At 44.2% G+C, this 18,944-nt stretch overlaps 1 protein-coding gene and 1 long non-coding RNA gene across 3 annotated transcripts; both read right to left on the reverse strand.

Moving 5' to 3' along the window:
- Window positions 1-7,552: 7,552 nt before the first annotated feature.
- LOC136505699 (uncharacterized) lies at window positions 7,553-18,815 on the reverse strand. 2 transcript variants are annotated; one of them, XR_010771281.1, is made up of 5 exons: window positions 18,753-18,815; window positions 18,512-18,678; window positions 17,903-17,951; window positions 8,507-8,784; window positions 7,553-7,744 (listed from the first exon to the last, which is right to left on the reverse strand). It is a non-coding gene; the product is annotated as an uncharacterized lncRNA (long non-coding RNA). The 2 variants fall into 2 exon arrangements; XR_010771282.1 differs by lacking the exons at window positions 7,553-7,744; window positions 8,507-8,784 and adding an exon at window positions 17,225-17,630 and having other exon boundaries at window positions 17,862-17,951.
- On the reverse strand, window positions 11,588-17,096 carry LOC136506077 (E3 SUMO-protein ligase SIZ1-like). The gene is made up of 9 exons (XM_066501204.1): window positions 15,951-17,096; window positions 15,741-15,828; window positions 15,282-15,489; window positions 15,003-15,135; window positions 14,262-14,349; window positions 13,775-13,850; window positions 13,539-13,612; window positions 12,267-12,374; window positions 11,588-11,800 (listed from the first exon to the last, which is right to left on the reverse strand). The coding sequence occupies exons 6-9, from the start codon at window positions 13,809-13,811 to the stop codon at window positions 11,783-11,785; spliced, it is 237 nt and encodes a 78-aa protein (XP_066357301.1). The 5' UTR covers window positions 13,812-13,850; window positions 14,262-14,349; window positions 15,003-15,135; window positions 15,282-15,489; window positions 15,741-15,828; window positions 15,951-17,096; the 3' UTR covers window positions 11,588-11,782.
- Window positions 18,816-18,944: the final 129 nt, after the last annotated feature.

Here is an 18,944-nt window from a genome sequence, read left to right on the forward strand (position 1 = left end):
ATTCTGTTTTCCGTTGCTTTCATCTTGATATTCTTCTGCAATCGCCAGCCCAAACGGTGCAACTAGAGTCTCTTCAATTAGCGGCGAACGCGGCCGTGGACACCGTTAATGCCAGGGGTTCCCTTATTGATGCTCGTCTCCAAGACATCCCAGTCCGTGTCCAGAAGATTGCCCTTTACAGCGTTCGTCATGGTGCGTCGGTGGCGCTAGCTGCGGCGTAGTTCCAAATTGGGCATGATCTCCACACCATGGAGGTTGGCTTCCTGACCGACGATGGCCCTGAGGGACATGAAGATCTGATAGAAGATTTCACCACAGCAGCAGAGGCCATCATTAACATCACACCCGCTCAGGATGTGGTGAACAAGGTCTTTGACTAGTTTGTATTTAGGATAAGCCGATGAATGAAGACTCATGTTCCTTTATGATTGTGCTTCTGTGTGACATCCTTGCGTATGACTATTTTTGCTTTTTGTTTTTGCTCTGTAGGCGATACATAATGTATCGGCTTTTACTATCTTTGAAGATTTTTACTTTTTGAACTAGAGGCGATACCCTCCTGGTACCGGCTTTTGGAGCCGAGAATGAATCGGCTATCAAATTTAGATGTCGGAATAACATCTCTTCATGCATTTTTCATTCCAAAGATCAAATGATCGATCAATCCAAGTCAAGCATCCTATTAAGCGAAACAGAGCTTCTCTTAAGAAATCCATCAACTCTGAATCGCACTTACACTTTAATTCAGCATTCACCTACGTCGGCCTAAACCCATTTCCAATACTCAATGTTTATTTTTCCTTAACTCAATGGCCGACGCGACGCTATGATTATTGATTAAAACAAACTTTCAGAGCCGATTGCTGGAACTGGTTGTTGGCCTTCATTGTTAATCCTGATGAAGCCTCCTTCCCATGTTTTGCCGGAAAGGCATTCGAAATCTACTAATTCCCAAAACACTGGATCGGCTGTTGCGATGCTCATAGACTCATCAGCGCGAACCACCTCGACATCATCCACATGCCATTGAATCAAACATTGATGCATGGTTGATGGCACGCAATAGTTTACATGAATCCAGTCATGACTGAGGAGTAAACTGTATGAGCCTTTTCCATCGATGACAAATAATGTGGTGAGCAGAGTTTTACTCTTGATTGTTAACTCGACGTTTATTGCCCCTTGGGTCTTAGATGTATTCCCTCCAAAGTCTCTAAGCATCATGTCAGTCTCAAGCAAATCTCTTGGTCCCTTGCCAAGCTTACGAAAAGTAGTGTAAGGCATAAGATTGAGAGAAGCACCTTCGTCCACTAACATTTTGTTCATCGGCTTCCCATCAACAAAACCTTTCATGTATAAAGCCTTCAAGTGCCGATGTTTGACTGGCTTATCAAATATCGCTTGGTGTGTAACCGTCAACTTGGCAACCATCTCTTCATACTCTGATTCATCGAAGTCTGAGTAAACTTCCTGATCTGCCAGAGCTCTAAATTCTGATGGCAACAGAAAAGCCATTTGGATAGTAGCCGATGGTTGCTTCTTATCAGCTATTTGCTTGGTATGCCACACTTGAGTTTTACCAGATGGCTGAGCCTGTTCCATCTCCTTATTCCTTAGGCATTGCACTCTTCTCTTCTGGCTTCTTGTTAAACCTCTGGGGCACCATTGGCCTTCCTGCCAAACATGTTCCCTCTGGTTGTTTCCTTCTTCATGATCAGCCCAGTCTTGGTCAACAACTCTCTTTCCTAGCCGATCATGAATACTTTTATTTTTTAAGCGCTGATCCATGTTATTATGATGATATGCATTCTGGGCATGGATAGACCAGCGGTTCATTTAAGATTACCTAAACTCCCAATATTGATTACTGCATTCCGGAGTCATGCCTGGTAGGCAATTTTAAACCTTCGTTCTAGCAGTATCTGAAGAAAGGACAATTCCAGTGCGATTCAGCTTGCTTCCTTTCATACCTCTCTTCTTCCAGTTGACGCTGGTATTCTTGATCCTCTAACCATTGCTGATAATCTTTTTCCTTCTGTCGCCACCACTTATTCAACAGGATCCGAGATGTGACTCGCAGCCTCGTCGCTCCGTCCTTTGATGTTTCCCCTTGCTCGTATTGGCTCTTCTGCTGATCACGACGTTTTTAACCTCTCTGTATTCATCAACCGATATCTACATCTCGGGATCGACTGTTCCATCTTTTATTTATTTGGCCGATGTTAGGACCTTAGTTTTTCCTTTGAATATCCCAACATCAACCATATTTTGATCTCCTGGGAAAGGATTATCATCAACTTTCATCTTCCGAGGTGTATCGAACTTGAGCCTCCCTTGCTGAATAGCCCTCTGTATATGCTGCCGAAAAATTCTGCACTCATTAGTGGAATGAGAAGTAGCATTATGGAACTTACAGGACTTCTTATTCTCCAACTGTTCAGGGGGCAACATAACATGATTGTCCAGCAATTTGATTTGGTCCTTCTCAAGTAAAAAGTCAAAGAGCTTGTCCGATTTTGTGACATCAAAGTCATAGCTTTCCTCAACTCTTCTTCCCCAAGGATTTGGCACCATTACTGTCTTCTTGCCCCAATTCCATTCAGCTACAGCAACCTCCTCTTCTTCATCTTCATAGCCGTCATCTGCTGAGTATGGATCATAAGCTTCGGCTATAGTGGTACTCTTCTAGAATCAGGTGTCTCTACACATACTCTGGAATTGGCTGTTGAGCGCTGCTACTCGTTGAGCCAATTGATCCAAGTTGTCAAATTCTTGTCCTAGCAGCTTTTCCTTCCACATTGGCAGCATTCCTTGGACAGCTAAAGCAGCTAGCTGATCATCGGCCAAACTCAATGAGAAGCACAAATTCCTAGTCTCTCAGAATCTCTGAAGAAACTCAGTGCCTGATTCATTAGTCCTGTGTCTCATGGTAATCAGATCGGTGATCTTCTTTTCTCTAGTCCCAGTGTAAAAATATGTATGAAACTTCTTCTCCATGTCAGCCCAATTGGCAATGGAGTTGACTGGTAGTGACGAGAACCAAGTGAAGGCTGGCCCTGACAGGGATAAGGAGAAGAAACGAACCCGATGGGCATCCTCAACTGATGCTTCACCCAATTGTGTAAGATACCAGCTGACATGTTCTATTGTGCTTGTACTATCTTGACTAGTGAACTTGGAGAACTCTGGGAGCCTGTAATTTGTAGGAAGAGCGACCAAATCATACCATTCTGGATATGGATGTTTGTATGAAAAGGTCAGCCCCTTCGGCTTCAAACCGAACTGATTCTTCATTATCTCGGTCACCTTCAGCAGCAACTCATCAGCTTGCGGATTTGGATTTCTCGATACTTGCTGACCCATCTGTGGATTGAAATCTCGCGTGCCTTGATATCTTGGATTTGGCATCATGTGGAGGGTGTTATAATCCGTGCCATAGTGATAGCCTTGTGGAATCTCAATCTGTTGGGTCCTTTGCTGGCTTGCTGCTTGAAGTATCTGATTATAGACATAAGGATCTATATCTCTATGGATCTTTTGAATTGATGGTGCTATTTTTTGAGACGACGACGGTATGTGGCCTGATGTGCCAAAATTGATCATCTGGTTCTGACTTTGCCCCGTCGGCTGTTGTACATGCTGTATTGATGGTCTAGGATTGTACTGCACCTGATTCGTAGCAGTGCCTAGAGTTTGTTCAGATGAACCTTGAAGTGTCTGGACATTACCATTACCAGCTGGTACTGCTTCTTGATGGCTGGTACCGACTTGATTAGTCCCTTGAGTCGACGGATCTATAATGTTGTAACAAGTCGATCCAACCTGACCAACTAGAATCCCATGAATCGCCTCTTTCATGGCGTTGTGAAATGCGTCAACGAAAGCTTCATTGCGGCTTGATATGACATCACAAACAGATTTGTCTATGGCTTCTGTAAAGAAACGTTTGTCTTCAGCTTCAACTATATCTGTCTGCCAGTGCAGTAGAACTCTTGGTAGTGGAAATTTCTGAATAATTGTGCTGTCACGTGTTTTGGTGTAGGACAACAAACACTTCTTCTGAAATTCTTCTGTAGGCTTGCCAATGGTATCCTTATTCTCATCAGGTAGGTCTTCATAGTGTACCATAAGGATGTTGTCGTCGTTGTGAGCCGCCATGATGATTGTGAGGTCCCACCGGGCGTGCCAGAAACGTGTGTCAACACAGAATTTTCGCCTCCATGCCGAGGACACACGCAGCAAGCCGGAAGGGTTCGCTCGATGGAGCAGATCCGCCTGGCTTCAGCGCAAGGGTGGTCGATCCTGCGCAATTCTCCCGAGACGTGCCAGTCAATTTGACCCTACAATTGACAAGGAGAGAAAGCTTATCAGTAATTAAGGGCGGAACGTGTCGGTATTGCCAGACAGTCCCGAATGTGCGGCTCTAAGAGCCGATATGAGAGGAAATCGACTAAATAGCCGATCCCAGCATGTTCACAAGAATGAATCGATTAAAGCTCATGGGGTTGTATAAGAAGGATCGGTTATCATTCAGGATAAATGTTATTTAAGCAAATATTAATCAATGGCAATAAGATATCAATGATGATTGGTTTATACTGAGCCAATGATTACAAGTAACCGAACTCCTTTTATTTAAAGAAACAACTCAACACCTCTTAACCATTTAATAAAGATAAATCTAATGAACATGTTAGATCTCATCTATCGCCATGACCAGTGGGGCATGAGACAGAATCATGCAGGCCGTAGAAACAACAATAGACTCGACGACCCTAACTCATTACTAATATCAGTGGGGCATGAGGCAGAATTATGCAAGCCGTAATACCATAACAAGATCATGGGGATAACGCATCTTTCAACTTATCTCTACTTCAATGATCTCGTAATGTGAACTATTCGTGAAAGCATTCGATATCGGCTAAACAGCCGATTCAGGCATAGCGCACAGTTAAAATCATGCCTTCTCAGGAACGGGTCTACTAACTAACGATCCCCACTCCACGGTGCCAACAGTGGGGTGAGAGACAGAATCCCACAGGCCGTGATGACGGGCCATGGAACGATTTTCATTAACTAATAGATCTACTGAAGATCGGACATGCCTTAACCGCACGCTATGCACGATTAAGATTGACGCAAAACATTCGATAAAAAACATAACTCATCGCTTAAGATGTAGATTAGACTAGTTTTAGATTAGCAAACGATGAGTTAAACAAGATATAAGGCCGATCCAGATCAATCTCAATCGGGCAGAGTGATATTGCTGTAATTAGATAAACAATGAAAGCAATAAGCAATATCGGTAACTTAATGAATCTACCAAAGACTGCCATACTATGGTAGAGCCGATAACTTGACCTTGATCTAATTCAAGCAGTGGGCTGTGAGGCAGAATCACACAGGTCATACTTGAATTAGACAAGAATCGATAACTAGCATATACCAGAGTCGCAGTGGGGGTCGATCAGATCGATGCAGCCATATGAACAGAGGTATAAACCATGACGGTACTTACAGACAAGCAGTGGAGGTCGACCGGATCGATGCAGCCGTACTCGCTGAAGAACTCGCCAAAATCTACTCTACTCCTACTCCTAAGGGGTGGCCGGAGCCAAAAAAAGTAATTGACTTTGTATTTGATTGATTGTTCTTCTGCAATAGCCGGGGTTTGGTATTTATACCCGGAGTCTAAACATGAATCCTACTCAAGCATGATTTGTTACAACCCTTGGCATAAAATGAAAATATTCATAATTTAAGATAACTTGGACTCTAATCTTTCCCTTTTTGTAGAGTCCAGAATGTCTCGTCCCAACGCCAATCATAGCATCTGTCGTTATCTGCTGGCGCTATTTAAAGAAAGCCGATTCTAGTGCTGCATCCAAATCAGCTGGTTCCGATCCGCACGTAATCGATTCCTTGCTGACATGATTTTGGGAGTTCTCCAGCTTTTGAGATCCTCCTTCCAAATTCTGGTATAAACACCTCTAAAACACGGAACACTTGCAACATGAAACACCTAAATGCAACATACGTCTGAAGCAGATAAAACATTTGGAACATATACTTGCAACATGTGTGTGAAACATATGCAACATCCAGATAAAACACTTGCAATTTGCAACATGAAAACACTTATTGCTGCATAAGGCTGAAACAGTTAAAACATTTCGAACATACTCTTGCAACATGTGTGAAACATATGCAACCTCCCTATAAAAAACGCTTGCATCATACATTTAAAATGGATGAAACATTTTGAACAAACGCTTGTAACTTGCCTCTGAAAAACTTGCAAGATACCCCTGGAACACTTTGCAACGTATGCAATATCTCGATCTACTTTTGCGATATCCATATAAAACACTTGTAACATACCTCTGAAATATTTGAAACACTTGAAACGTATGCTTGTAACATGTTAGGCACGATACTGTAGTTGGAGGCGGCCACCATGTTAGACGCGTTGAGGAACTCAATAACCGTCTCGATGGACAGATCAGGGCTGGGAGGTGGCAGAGCGAAGACGCCACGGGCTTGGTTGTCGCGAGCTTCTTCCGCTAAGGGCACTGGGGCACGTGGAGTCTCAATGTGGGTGCGAAGTACGGCACGGTCACGACACCCTTGCGGTCTCTAGCCGCATGAGGAGGTGACAAGGAGGACGCCGGCGCTGGCTCCAGCTATGAGGGCGGGGGCAGGTGGCGGGCTAGCGTCGTGGAGGGGAGCGTGGGCCCCAGGACGGAGGAAGTGGAGGTGGTCGTCGCAGGTGAAGACGAGTGGTAGGGAACGCCGTGACGGCAGTGCTAGTTGGGAATGTCACTGGCTCTGTTCGCTTCTCTTATAATCCATCTTTTTCAGCTTATTTTTTAAGCCAGAACAGTGTTTTTCTCTCACAACAAATCAGCAGAACAGTGTTTCAGCTTATTTTTTCAGCGAAGCGAACAGAGCCCACTATCTTTTTTTTTTTATTATTTTGAGAAACAGTGAAAGAACGAAGGTAAAGAGAAACATGTCTATTGGGCTGTTGTGCAGGGGCCCAGGAAACACAGCGCTGGACGTTCTGACACCTGCACTGTAGCATTCCCTATTTTTATCTAGCTACTAAGGCAGTTTTGTCTCCTCTTTGTGTGTAGCTTGGTGCAACTTTTATACTTGGCGCTTGCCACTAACAAATAAGTACCCTTATTTTTTTTCTTAATTTAATAACAGAGCTTTTGTTTTTTTCGAAAACAGGTACATTTACAATTTACGATTTTTTCATAGTGGATTTCACACAAAATTATTTGGTATTTATTTATTTTTATATGCTTTTGGTGTACCTAATTTTAATCTGTTCTGTTGATATTCAGACTAGATCGAGTAAAGCACACACATAAAGTAAACTAGCAGGAACCCCGCGCGTTGCAGCGGGCGCCATACAGCAAGTTCAAAAGAAAAGAACCCAGTTATGTGTTAGAATTGACAATGGGCTGAACAACATGATTGAAGTAACGGCATGCTGGTGTCCAAAGTTTATAAATATATAAAGAGCAAGAGTGGGCATTACACATAGTGAAATTGTCCTGATAAAGTGCTGCATGATTTGCTTTCATAACATGCGTGCAAATTGTATGACGAACTGAAGCTTACACCAAAGCATACAGTAAGATCTGGGGATAAACAACAATCTTGAAGACTTGCCTCTATTCTTTATCTCATTCGTTGGCCGCCACCAGAATTCACTAGTCCCTAGTATCTGAATGTATGAAAAGACAAATTATATTGAATATGTATGCACTAAATATGAGGAATATAAGAAAAGATAATCGCTAAGGATAACATGTTTGTAGTAAGAAAAAAACAAAGCGGACTAAAAGAAAAGAGTAGAGCTACAACAACAGAGCCAGACCATTCCATCCACCCAGGTGGCAAGCTTAAAAGGTCATACAATGTCTGGTAGGCGAATTAAGCCCCTATAGAACCTATATTTATATTTTTAAAAATGGCATTTGTTATTATGGGTTCAGTACTGCAGCATAAGGGGTCCATGGCATTATATTACAGAGTCACATGAAGTGTCCAGGCATAGGTACTTGTTGGGATAAGGAAAAAATACAAAGAAAGATAAATAGGCTGCATTTGGCATGGGTTCAGTGTTGCAGTTGTTTGGGAAATGAGCCCAAGGAGCGTGAACTGACTGAAAATAATGTGATCAGTAACCCAATGGGAACTAAATAGTAAGTAACGAAAGAAAATAAAAATAATACAGTATACACAAAGATTACTTGGCCCATTTCCCAAACAATCAAGACTCAAGTTTTAATGTTGGGAGTGCATTAGGATGTGAGCACATGGAAACGGCAAGTAGATCATACAAAGCAACAATACGTATGTAGAATTCTTTCTCAAATGAAAGGCATATGCTGATCCCTATGCCTGCTGGGTTATATGTAGAATAATTAATCAAGGTACATCTGATTAGGTTGACTAAGAAAAAAAGCAACCGCTATAGGTTTACCTTTGGAACAGGTTGCAAAAGAATGCCACTGACAAGGAAGTTGGCATCGTTGCTGCCAAGATTACTCCCATTTTCAATGCACTCCTTCATAAATATCTTGATTATCATATTAATCACTGCAGTGCACTAATAATAAGGAAGTTGGCATCCTTGCTGGCAAGGTTATTCTGACTTTCAATGAACTCCTTAGCAAATATGTTGATTATTGTATTTATCACTTCTCTGTAAGCTTTGGTCTTGAACATGAGACGAAAATCGTGTTGTTGGTACCCTATTCCCTGCAAGCATATTAGGAACTGCTGTTGTAAATAGGAGTGTATGGAGCAAAAAATATAACACAAAATCCTATCCTTGTAGCAGAAGAAAAATACCTATTACCAGGCACACAATCGTAGTGTAAGATTAATGGTGGCATTTAATGATTGCATTAGAAACTGACATGATTTTGAATTGGTTCAACTATGAATAATCGCAGGTTTTGTTGCTGCTAAAACACTAAATTGAATCCAACAAAAAGGAGACTAAATTTCAATAGGAATGTCAGCTTTACCATCAAGTTCATATTTCTCACTTCCTGCAGTGCTGTCTTTCCTGGCAAGCACTCCAGTGCTCTCTCTCAGAAATAAGAATGAAACGTTGGTCCCCTAACCAGCCCCCGCGTCGCCCCCACGCAGGCGACACGGGAGGCGACCCAAACCCTAGCCACCTCTCTCCCTTCCCTCCCTCTCTCCAGCCGCGCCGTCGCCGGAGCAGGCCGCCGGCATGGCCATGCAGCTTGTCGTGAGGGCGGCGGCGAGGCTCTTCTTCGCAGTGGTGGCTGCGACGGTCGGGGACGGGCTCGCGTCCTGGGGCTCGGCGTGGTCATTGGGGCAGGGGGGCGCCGGCGTCTCCAGCGGCCAGCCTCCTCGCTTCAGCGTCCGGATCCGGCGGTCCGTCGGCCGGATTCGCGCGGATCTCCGGCGGGCCGTGCCTGGGCGCGCGCTGGGCGGCGGTGGCGGCGGCTCCTCCAAGAGCGCCCGTGGTGGCGGCTGCGTCACCCAGGGCCGGGCTTCTTCCTCTTCCTCGCGCTTGGTGGCGGCGTGCGCAGTGGCGGGGCGTGCCCTCGCGCGAGCCGCGTGGGGCTCGGCGGGGCCGCCTGCTGCGGCTGCGGCGCTGTCCAGTGCCCGTGCAGGCGCCGGGCGGTGGCGGGGGCCCTTTCTTCCTCCTCCACTTCCCCCCTTTCCTCCTCGGCCTTGGCGTGGAGGTGGCGGGGCCAGCCGGGGTCACTGGGTCTGCCGCCCTGATGGCCAGATCCGGTGCCCCTAGGGCAGGGGGCGGGGCCCGAGGTGGGGCATGCGCCTGTCGGTGGCTGGCAGAGGTCGGCAGCGTCGACGGCGGGTGCTTGTGCTGGCGACGACAGCTGGCGACGGCTTCGGCGTGCGGCAGGGTGACGCGCGTGGCAGGGTAAGTCCACCTCTGCATGTTGCCCGGTCGGAGGGGGTGGCGGCCGACGCAGCTGTGCGACTGCTGTGAGCAGCCGGCGTGTCGATGCCCCTCTGGAGGGGCTTCTACGGGATGGTGGTGACGACGACGGTGGCGACAGGCTACGGTACGGCATCTTGGCTCGACGTTTGTGCTACGGGCACCTCGGGCGAAAGCCTTGGCGACGGCGACGCCTGTGGGCGCCGTTTTCCTTGTTGGGGGCGTCGTGGTTTTGTGCCCCCAGCCATGTCTTCCACGGGTGGAAACCCGGTCCATTCCTGGACAAGCGACGACGGCGCTATCTGCGTCGTACCCTTCCTGAAGGCGTCGCTGTGGAAATTCGTCTCGGCCATGATGTCTCCTTCGGCGGTTGTCCTCTGCCTCTTCGGCGCCCGGTTGACGCGAGACAACGAGTTCTGCATCGGGAAGTCGGAGCTGCTGCATCAGGGGATGTAGCTCGGCAACGACGACGCGGGTCGAACCCTCCTTCTCCGACGGCTGGGTTTCAGCTTTAGCGGCTCGGCAATCACCGCGGGCGAGGTGTGGGATCAAAGCAGGAAGTCGGAGCTGCTCTTCGTGGAGCCGTTGAGCTCGGCAACGATGACCTGTTGCAGCCTCCTGCTTCGGGCCTGTTGGTCTGTCATCTTAGGATGGGTCGTCGGTGTTTTGGCATGGGAAGTCGGAGCTGCTGGCTGCTTTGCAGCCACGTTCGGCAACGATGACCCATGGTAGTTAATGGGGACGAGGGTCCCGATCTTCCGTCAAGTTCAAGATAAACAACGATTTGTTCGGAGAGCGACACACCGATCCGGCTTCAGATCACAAAGACCCAAACCCTACAACCTTAGCACCATGTCTCCTCTGGTTATCAATCGTGTCACAATCTGGTTGACCTCGCCAAGAAGGCTAATCCCTGCTGCGAATCGAAGAACACAAGCAAGAACAAGGTAAAACGCAACTCAATTGAAGTGACAATTGTAGATGAATGATTAAGCACTCGAAGTTGGGGTCTTGCAAACCGATAACGGCGACTGTTCAATGATAGATTGATCTAAAACAAAACCCAAAACCTAATGTAGGTGGTGGCTACTGATTATATAGCCTAAGGGACGTCCAAGGATCCCTCTTCACGTCCTAAAGGTGTCCCAACATGTTACAAGGCCACTACACCACAGCCCCAGACTAGGGACGTACCGTCGGTCGGTATAGGTCGATATAGCGATGCTCCGTCGGTCGGTATAGATCTATGCCGACACTTACTTGCAGCCGCTGAAAGTGGCGTTGGTATAGCCTACGCCGACCGACAAGTTTTTAGCGACCGACAGTCTGACGCCTTAGGGGCTACATACACCGACACATAGTTTGAAGCTATAAATACTTTTAGCAACTAACAATCCAACGCGAATCATTCACATAGAGACAATATATATGTTGCTAATCAGCAGTACATAATAACCCAAAAATAATATATTATCAATGCACACGCATTCATTACAAGATATATTAACCATAACTGATTCATTCATATATGAGTAGCCCAATGTAAGGTCGGTCAGATTCAAGTTCATAAGTACAAAATAGATTAGAAGCTCGCAAACATGAAGTTTGTGCACCCATCAACATCCCTACATCTACCTCATGTGACCAAAAGTCATACATCCACCACTTGTAACCAAAAGCTTAGCTCACTAACACCTAAAGCTCACTACTCAAATTTCACTAACAGTGAGCTCAGAGTCTTGTCTCTAATAGGTTCAAAACAAAACACAGCTTCGATGAGCCCTTTTAACTTGTCGACACCATCAGGTACGCTGCCTAGGCCTTGCAGGATGGCTGAAATGCAATATGAATATCCAATTAGCGACAATTTTTACCAAAGTTGGAGAAAGACAGCCAATAAGATCAACTCCAAGAGGTTCTCTAAAATTAATAGCCAAATTTCATAAAAAGGAAAGTTCAATGTCGCAAACCATTGTAAATGAAATAAATAAGTAAACTGATAGTACCTAACTCAAAGCAATATACAGATTTAGTATATGGGCTGGCACCGGAGGTTAACATATAAGATGATGAATTAAACATAGCCTATACATGCTGATATAACTAATAAAATAACCATTAGCGTGTAAATACTAAATATGCAGTGGCAACACAAAATATTGTTGTCTAGATGATATTTAACATGAAACAAGCTAAAAGTTGGCAATACATTCTTTATACACCATTTACAGAATAGGAAATCATGTGATCCTATAGTCATTTCAACCACATGATATGTAGAAAGCCAAAGGAACAAAACCTGAGGAACGGTCCTCCTCCTAACAATTCGAACTCCAAAGTAAAAGGTTCGGGCATCAACTCTTGACAAGCTAATTTTATTGATCCCTTCTCTACTGCATGTGGTTACCTGCAAAAACATACAAGAATGACAAATTTAACCCATGAACAGAACTTGAAAAAAGAATTTCAGAGTAATACAACATTGCGATCAAATTATCATATCAACTACAAAACTGAAACTAGGTCTCCATATGCTAGAAATGTGCACCCAATTGCTTTATATCTCTGAATGTACAGATAGAAGAGTATAACTTGAATTTTGCCTCATAGCATGTTTCATATCAGCACTAGAAATCTCTTGATAAAACCTGACAATGGCTATTGCATCATAGACTTGCCTCAAATCAACTACAGGGCTATGTGCTAATGTATTATTCAATTTTTTGGGGGAAATGATCTATTAATATAATGCCATTCTGTATGCTCATGGTTTATTTCATATTATTTTTATGTTATTTTGCTTTTTTCCAATGGCATTCTTTAGCCTTACAATCCTACTACTCCTATGATGCAGATTGCAGGCTAGCATCATTGAATATAAACTTGTGTGTTCAGCCAATTTAAGGCAAGACGCTTTCTACCAAAAAAGAGAAAATAGTATCCATGGATCCTCACATACACCACATCGCAAGAATGACATGATACATGCCACAATCCAGCTCGATGTAGAAGTAAACCATGCGCTTCACTAGCTAAAGAATGACATGATACATGTACAAAAAAAATGTCAAATTGCTAATGTGCTCAGATCTTGTTAAGAGTGTCATATAGTGATAAAGAATGCTACTAACTTCAGTCATATATAGGTTGACATTATAGACAAAAAAACAAGGAACAATCGAGCTTGGTTTCCCTGTCTGAGCATCAAGTACAAACAACTGGAGGGAGTATAAACCATAAGAGTAACCTCAAGTGAATGGAAGGAGTATAAGCCGCAAGAGTGAAGACCTCAAAACAAGCTTAACGTAGACATACTTAATGTTACTAACCCCTTCATATACTTCACACAAAAACGGATGAAAAACAAGCCTGTACTGTGTTCTAATGGAGTTCAGTTAAAAGGTACAACTGACCCAAAAGAACATGCCCAAAAGATAATGAAAACGCTTGTTAGACCCCCCACCTAAAAAAACACCACCACCACCACCAAATGAAATAAAGAGGTGGTACCAAATGTCCGTCCAACAATCATCCGGATCCTACCAGCGGGACAAAGTAAGAATAAACTCACCAGTGGTCCATCATCCCGTCCATTTATCCCTAGTAACTGAGAACCGGGCCTGGTCATTACTCGTACATGAATACCTGAACAAACAGAACTAAATATCACACTGGCAATCACTTAATTTCGCAAAAATATCAATGTAAATTAAACCTATATGGCTCAGTATACAACATATAAGCCAAGATTTGAGCCCAAATGCATTTTAATAAATCCAATTTATACAATAAAATTTTATGCATTACCATTCACTTGCAATTCTACATATTGAGGCCATTGCATCCTGAACTGGACTTTGTCATTTATAAGAATGCACCAAACCTGTCCACAAACCAACAACACAATCGGTAGTTAACAGGACTGTGCAATAGAACCAGTCGCTTTTTCTTTGTTGGATAGGACATGAGAAATCTTAATACATCAAATCAAGACGTTTTTGACAGAAGCTCTCAATGTGCAATACTCAAGTCTCTATTGCACACACAATTTGCAAATGATTTACGTAGATAACTCATAAGTCGGGTAGACATGAGAAATCAAAGATATTTGATGTTAGAGAAAGGTCATAATCATACATAGCTATTTTCCATCAGCATAATCACCAATGTACCATGCATGCACAGCTAAAATATTTATTTATGGCATAGCAGCATCATGTCATTAATAAAGTGTGCAACATTTTTTATCAGGATTGAGGCAAATGAAACTTAGGTTGTGGAGGAGAGAGCAAACCTGGAGATCATATTCTGGTCTCTGGACTATTTCTCTATCTGCTCGGGAAAGTTGGAAGGTCTTCTCCACAATTTGAGGTACACTTGCTCTAGAGATATGAAGGTTTCACAAGGAAACATTTATGCATCAGAAACACAGTAACATCAATGTAGATAGTATACAAACTAAAATAGCAGAATAGTTTAACCACATATATCATACGTTGGATGATGTGTCAGACTAATAATGCATCTTTTAAGAACAGACCAATGAACATTGTATGGCACTACATGCAAATGAGTACTAGTGTTATACATTCATATCAATGAGCAAAAGCTTGTATTACCAATCAACAAGACTGCGAGGATTATCATGTCAAATCTAACAGAGGAATTTAATTACTAACCAAAGATCCTAAACTGAAGTATATATGACTGTTGTTGAAGATATTAGTGTTTGTTGATTGGGTAACAAGGATATATTTATGTATAGCACAACATCAATGGCATAATATAGATATCCATATGGCTAAAATAATAATTCTTGACAACAATGGAGCGTCAATTTCCCCTCAAACCTAAAATTGACATTAACTATGACACGTGTAATGTACTTGTATTGACAACCCCCCCAAAAGAAACAATTAAAGAAATGCACATTAGGTAAGGGAATGATTATTGTTGTACGGTAAACTATTGCCACTCTTGAAAAAGAAAAAAAAAGTGAAACAAAGAAAGCCAAACAGATTGTAGCAGAACATACGGGCTGCCCGGCTAAGTCGGCACAATTCACAATAAAAATGAGGTGGAATATCAGGGCCAGCACCCTCCGTGGGCTTATCTGGAATGAGTACGTAGGTAATATGCTGCCAAACCTGGCATTTGCCATCTTCGCACTGCAGGAAACAAGATGCAAGAAAAAAGATTAACAAGGCGCATGACACCAAAACAAACAGGTTGTCGTTAAGATAAATTGTTTCACGTCCTATGTGCTTTTCAAATGAAAACAAAATACATGCACATATATAAAAGGGTAAGATACCTTGATCATATTGTCATTTAGCATTGTGCTATTGCAAAGGCAGCGGACCTTAGCCTCTACATGGTAGAAGTCAGAAGATTCCTCTTTGGGCCTGAAATGATTGAAATCTGATCGACTGTGGCTCCTGGAGGGAATTTTTTTGGAGAACCAGCGGACCTTAGCAGTCAGAAGATTACTTCAAAAGCATTTATTTGGAGGTTGACAAGAACTGCAATGTTGGAGTAAATCAGCAGTTCAGCACCATGGCTATAATGAGGAAGGGGCTCCTAAAAGCATAAAAGAACTACAATACTGACACAAATCAAATTAACAGGAACAGAAGATAAGTTGTGCATCTAAATCACATAGCATCCGAACTCAGATGCTTTTTAAAAAAATATTTTGCTGAACAAGCATCGTGGGCTCGTGGCATATGACCAAATACAAAATAATTTACAAAAGTAATGAGCAACATAGCACCTTGCCAGGCACTGTATTATCAGAGGAGTCGAGCTTCACCAGTACTTGCCAGCCCAATGTGTAACGTGTCGTCTTCCTCCAGCGTTTCCTACAACGAGCTGAACATCAGCCATGGCGGACGGTCAAACAATGATTCAGAGGGGGTATTCACATGCCAGGGAAGAACATAAGCAAATTGTTGAAGACAAGGACAAGCAACATCTTAATTACCTCGTCAATCAACCGGACCGGCGTGACTCTCGGAGGTCCAAGCAGGCAGGCGGCGTTCTCTACATCTTGGGTCATGAGGCGCTGCTGGTTGGGGACAGGGGAAGGGGAAGGGGAAGGAGGCTGGCGTTGCTCCCTCCTTCTGCACCTTGATCTGGGGTCACGAGGTGCTGCTGCTTGGGTACAGAGAAAGGGGGCTGGCATGGAAGGGAAGGCTCGGCAAGGAAGTGGAGGATGATGGAGGATTTGGTTGCACGTCGCACGACTGCGGATCTAGGCAGCCGTGCAGGGTTGGCGAGCGATGCTAATCATGCAGCGGCGGAGTGGGGCGGCGGCGGCAACGAAGTTGGAAGGCGATGGTGGAGGCGGATTTGGGCGGGCGTGTAGGGATTTGGTGGGCGCGAGACTGCGATGGAGGTGGCGGCGATGACAGCAGACTGAAGCAACGAAGAGTTAGGGTTAGGACTAGAGAGGGTAGAGAGTGGTATTTGGGCCAAAAAATTACCGTGAACGGGCCTTTTTCCTTTTCATTTTCCCGCGAATGAGTTTTCTCTCGTTTTGAGCCAGCGCGCCAGAGGCACGGACCTATACCAACCGAAGGTTGGTCGTCTTTGCTTATCTATCGCGACTCATGGTTCGACTCTACAGGCAAATATCTATACCGACCGATAGTCCATTGCAAAAAGCATATTTATCGACATTTGATCTGTTGGCTAGCTATACCGACCAACGGTTCAACGTTATTAGTATATTTATAACGACACACGTGTGACGCTATATTAGTGTTGTGGTGTAGTGGGCCCAACGGCCCAAAAGACGACGACGCAACGCCGTGACAGATTCTGGACGTCAACTTGTTTTGATGATTCCCATTGATTCTGATGGAATTTTGATATGGGACCACTTCCATTGGTTTTCTTATGAAATTATCTTTCTATCCATACGTGGATCATAAAAAATGGAGTTCAGATGCGTCCTGGGCATCCGTTTTATTGCAGACTGGTCCTGACGGCCGAGGCAGACTCAAACTCGGATTGGACTGGGCCTCTGGCTTGGCTTGGACGTCCTTGCTGGCCTCCTAAGGTGGTGGCCAAGGAGGAGGACGTCCAAGGCCATCTCTTAGGCGTTCTCCATCTTCTTGGGGCGTGCTCCAACTTGGGCCTGGGTCCCAAGGATGGCTAACAAGCCCATGACGACAGTGTAGCTCCCGCCAGAAATAGCGACATAATATATTGGTGATTTGAAGGCCTTACCGACGTGATATTGAGATGGGACCAGATCTATTTGAAAGCTTATCAAACAAGCTTTCCATCAAGTGCTCATTGACCTCGATCGCACTCCGGATGGATGAGTTATGGCCTTCCCAATGAGGCACTGTCGGGTTACCGACGAACCGAAAGTTCAACTTTGATGAACTTCCATTATGAAACACATTTGAACCTACAATCAAATAGTGACATGCACATGTGGAACCAAGTGAATTATAACCAAAGCCACTATGCAAATGTAGGAACAAGTGCACCTTATAATCATTGTTTGTATCCGAAGGTGCCATGTCCTCATCAGTAGTGTGTACTCTACCGCATTGCGTGAGTGGGCTAACCTTTCGCGGTGTTTGTCACCACGCTTGGTTACCTTTGCTTATATATAAACTTTATTTGTCTTAATTAAAAGGCAGAGCTCCTGCCATTGTTTCAAAAAAAAAAAGAAATAAGAATGAAACCCATGACCATTTGCTTCATTCTATATAAGGTTAGGATCACCTAGTGAGCAAGAATAACTGTAGATGGCAAGGCTGCATGTGTAAAATATCCTTTTGTGAACAATAGCAAATTGAAAGGTGATATCTGGAAGCGTTAGTTACTATTATTTTAGCAATTAGGGATAAAAGAGAATGTTCAAACATTGAAGTACCTATCTGTGGAACACATGATGAAGCTGGTCAGGGACTTGACCAAAGAACTGACATATCTGGCATCTTGAGAAGAGGCATAATGAGAGCGCCTGCAGCAAGCACAGATGCAGTCAAATTTTACTACGAGGATGAAACGCTAAATGATCTGCAGCAAGCACAGATGTAGGCCTTGTTCACTTTGTAAATTTTTTGAACTCGATGAATAATACCACTTTCGTCTTATTTGGTAAATATTGTCTAATCGTGGACCAACTAGGATCAAAAGATTCATCTCGTGATTTCTAACTAAACTGTGTAATTAGTTATTTTTTTACCTACATTTAATACTCCATGCAAACGGCTAAAAATTGATGTGATAGAGAGAGTGAAAAAACTTAAAATTTGGATGGCATCTAAACAAGGCCGTAGTCAAATTTGACTATGAGGATCAAACGCTAAACGACAAGCAACTCCTTTTAGCTGTGCAAGACACGATTCATAACACAAAAGAAAACAAACAATATACGAAAGGAAAACAAAATTGCCTCCATCCTCCATATGCAGCCGAACAATACTGTAGCAAAAATTCTTTCAGGCCATTTCATTCGGGAGGAAATTGCATCGATCCGGCAGCGAGAGGCAAGGGGAGAGGAAGAGGGAGGGAGCAAACCAGCAAGCGGAGGCGCCGTCGCCAGGGCTCGCCTGCGCTGCGCCGTGGCGGGGGCCCGCTCCTGCGGCTGCGCCACACAGTGGAGGCGCCGTCGCTCGAAAATCAAATCGAGCACAGGAGAAGACGGAAAACCAGGGGAAGCCCCTGTTCTTCCCCAAATCCGAACCCTAGTGGAAATTAAAATCCCCAAATCTTACGGCATTCATAACCCTAAGGCAAAGAAATAAGGCCATTTACTTACCTTAAGACGACGACGAACTCGACCTTGGCCTCCTACTCCTACTCACGTACGCATGTCCACGGGTCGAATATAATAATGAACACAGATGCCTGTATCCGCGGATAGAATTGAATCATCCAAAACCCAACCAAGAAACCGGTTTCAGCGTCTCATCACTTCATCAGTCATCATCAGGTCAGGCCTCGAGCCCTC

This window comes from Miscanthus floridulus, chromosome 14 (genome assembly GCF_019320115.1).
Source record: "Miscanthus floridulus cultivar M001 chromosome 14, ASM1932011v1, whole genome shotgun sequence".
In the NCBI taxonomy this organism is placed as follows: Eukaryota; Viridiplantae; Streptophyta; class Magnoliopsida; order Poales; family Poaceae; genus Miscanthus; species Miscanthus floridulus.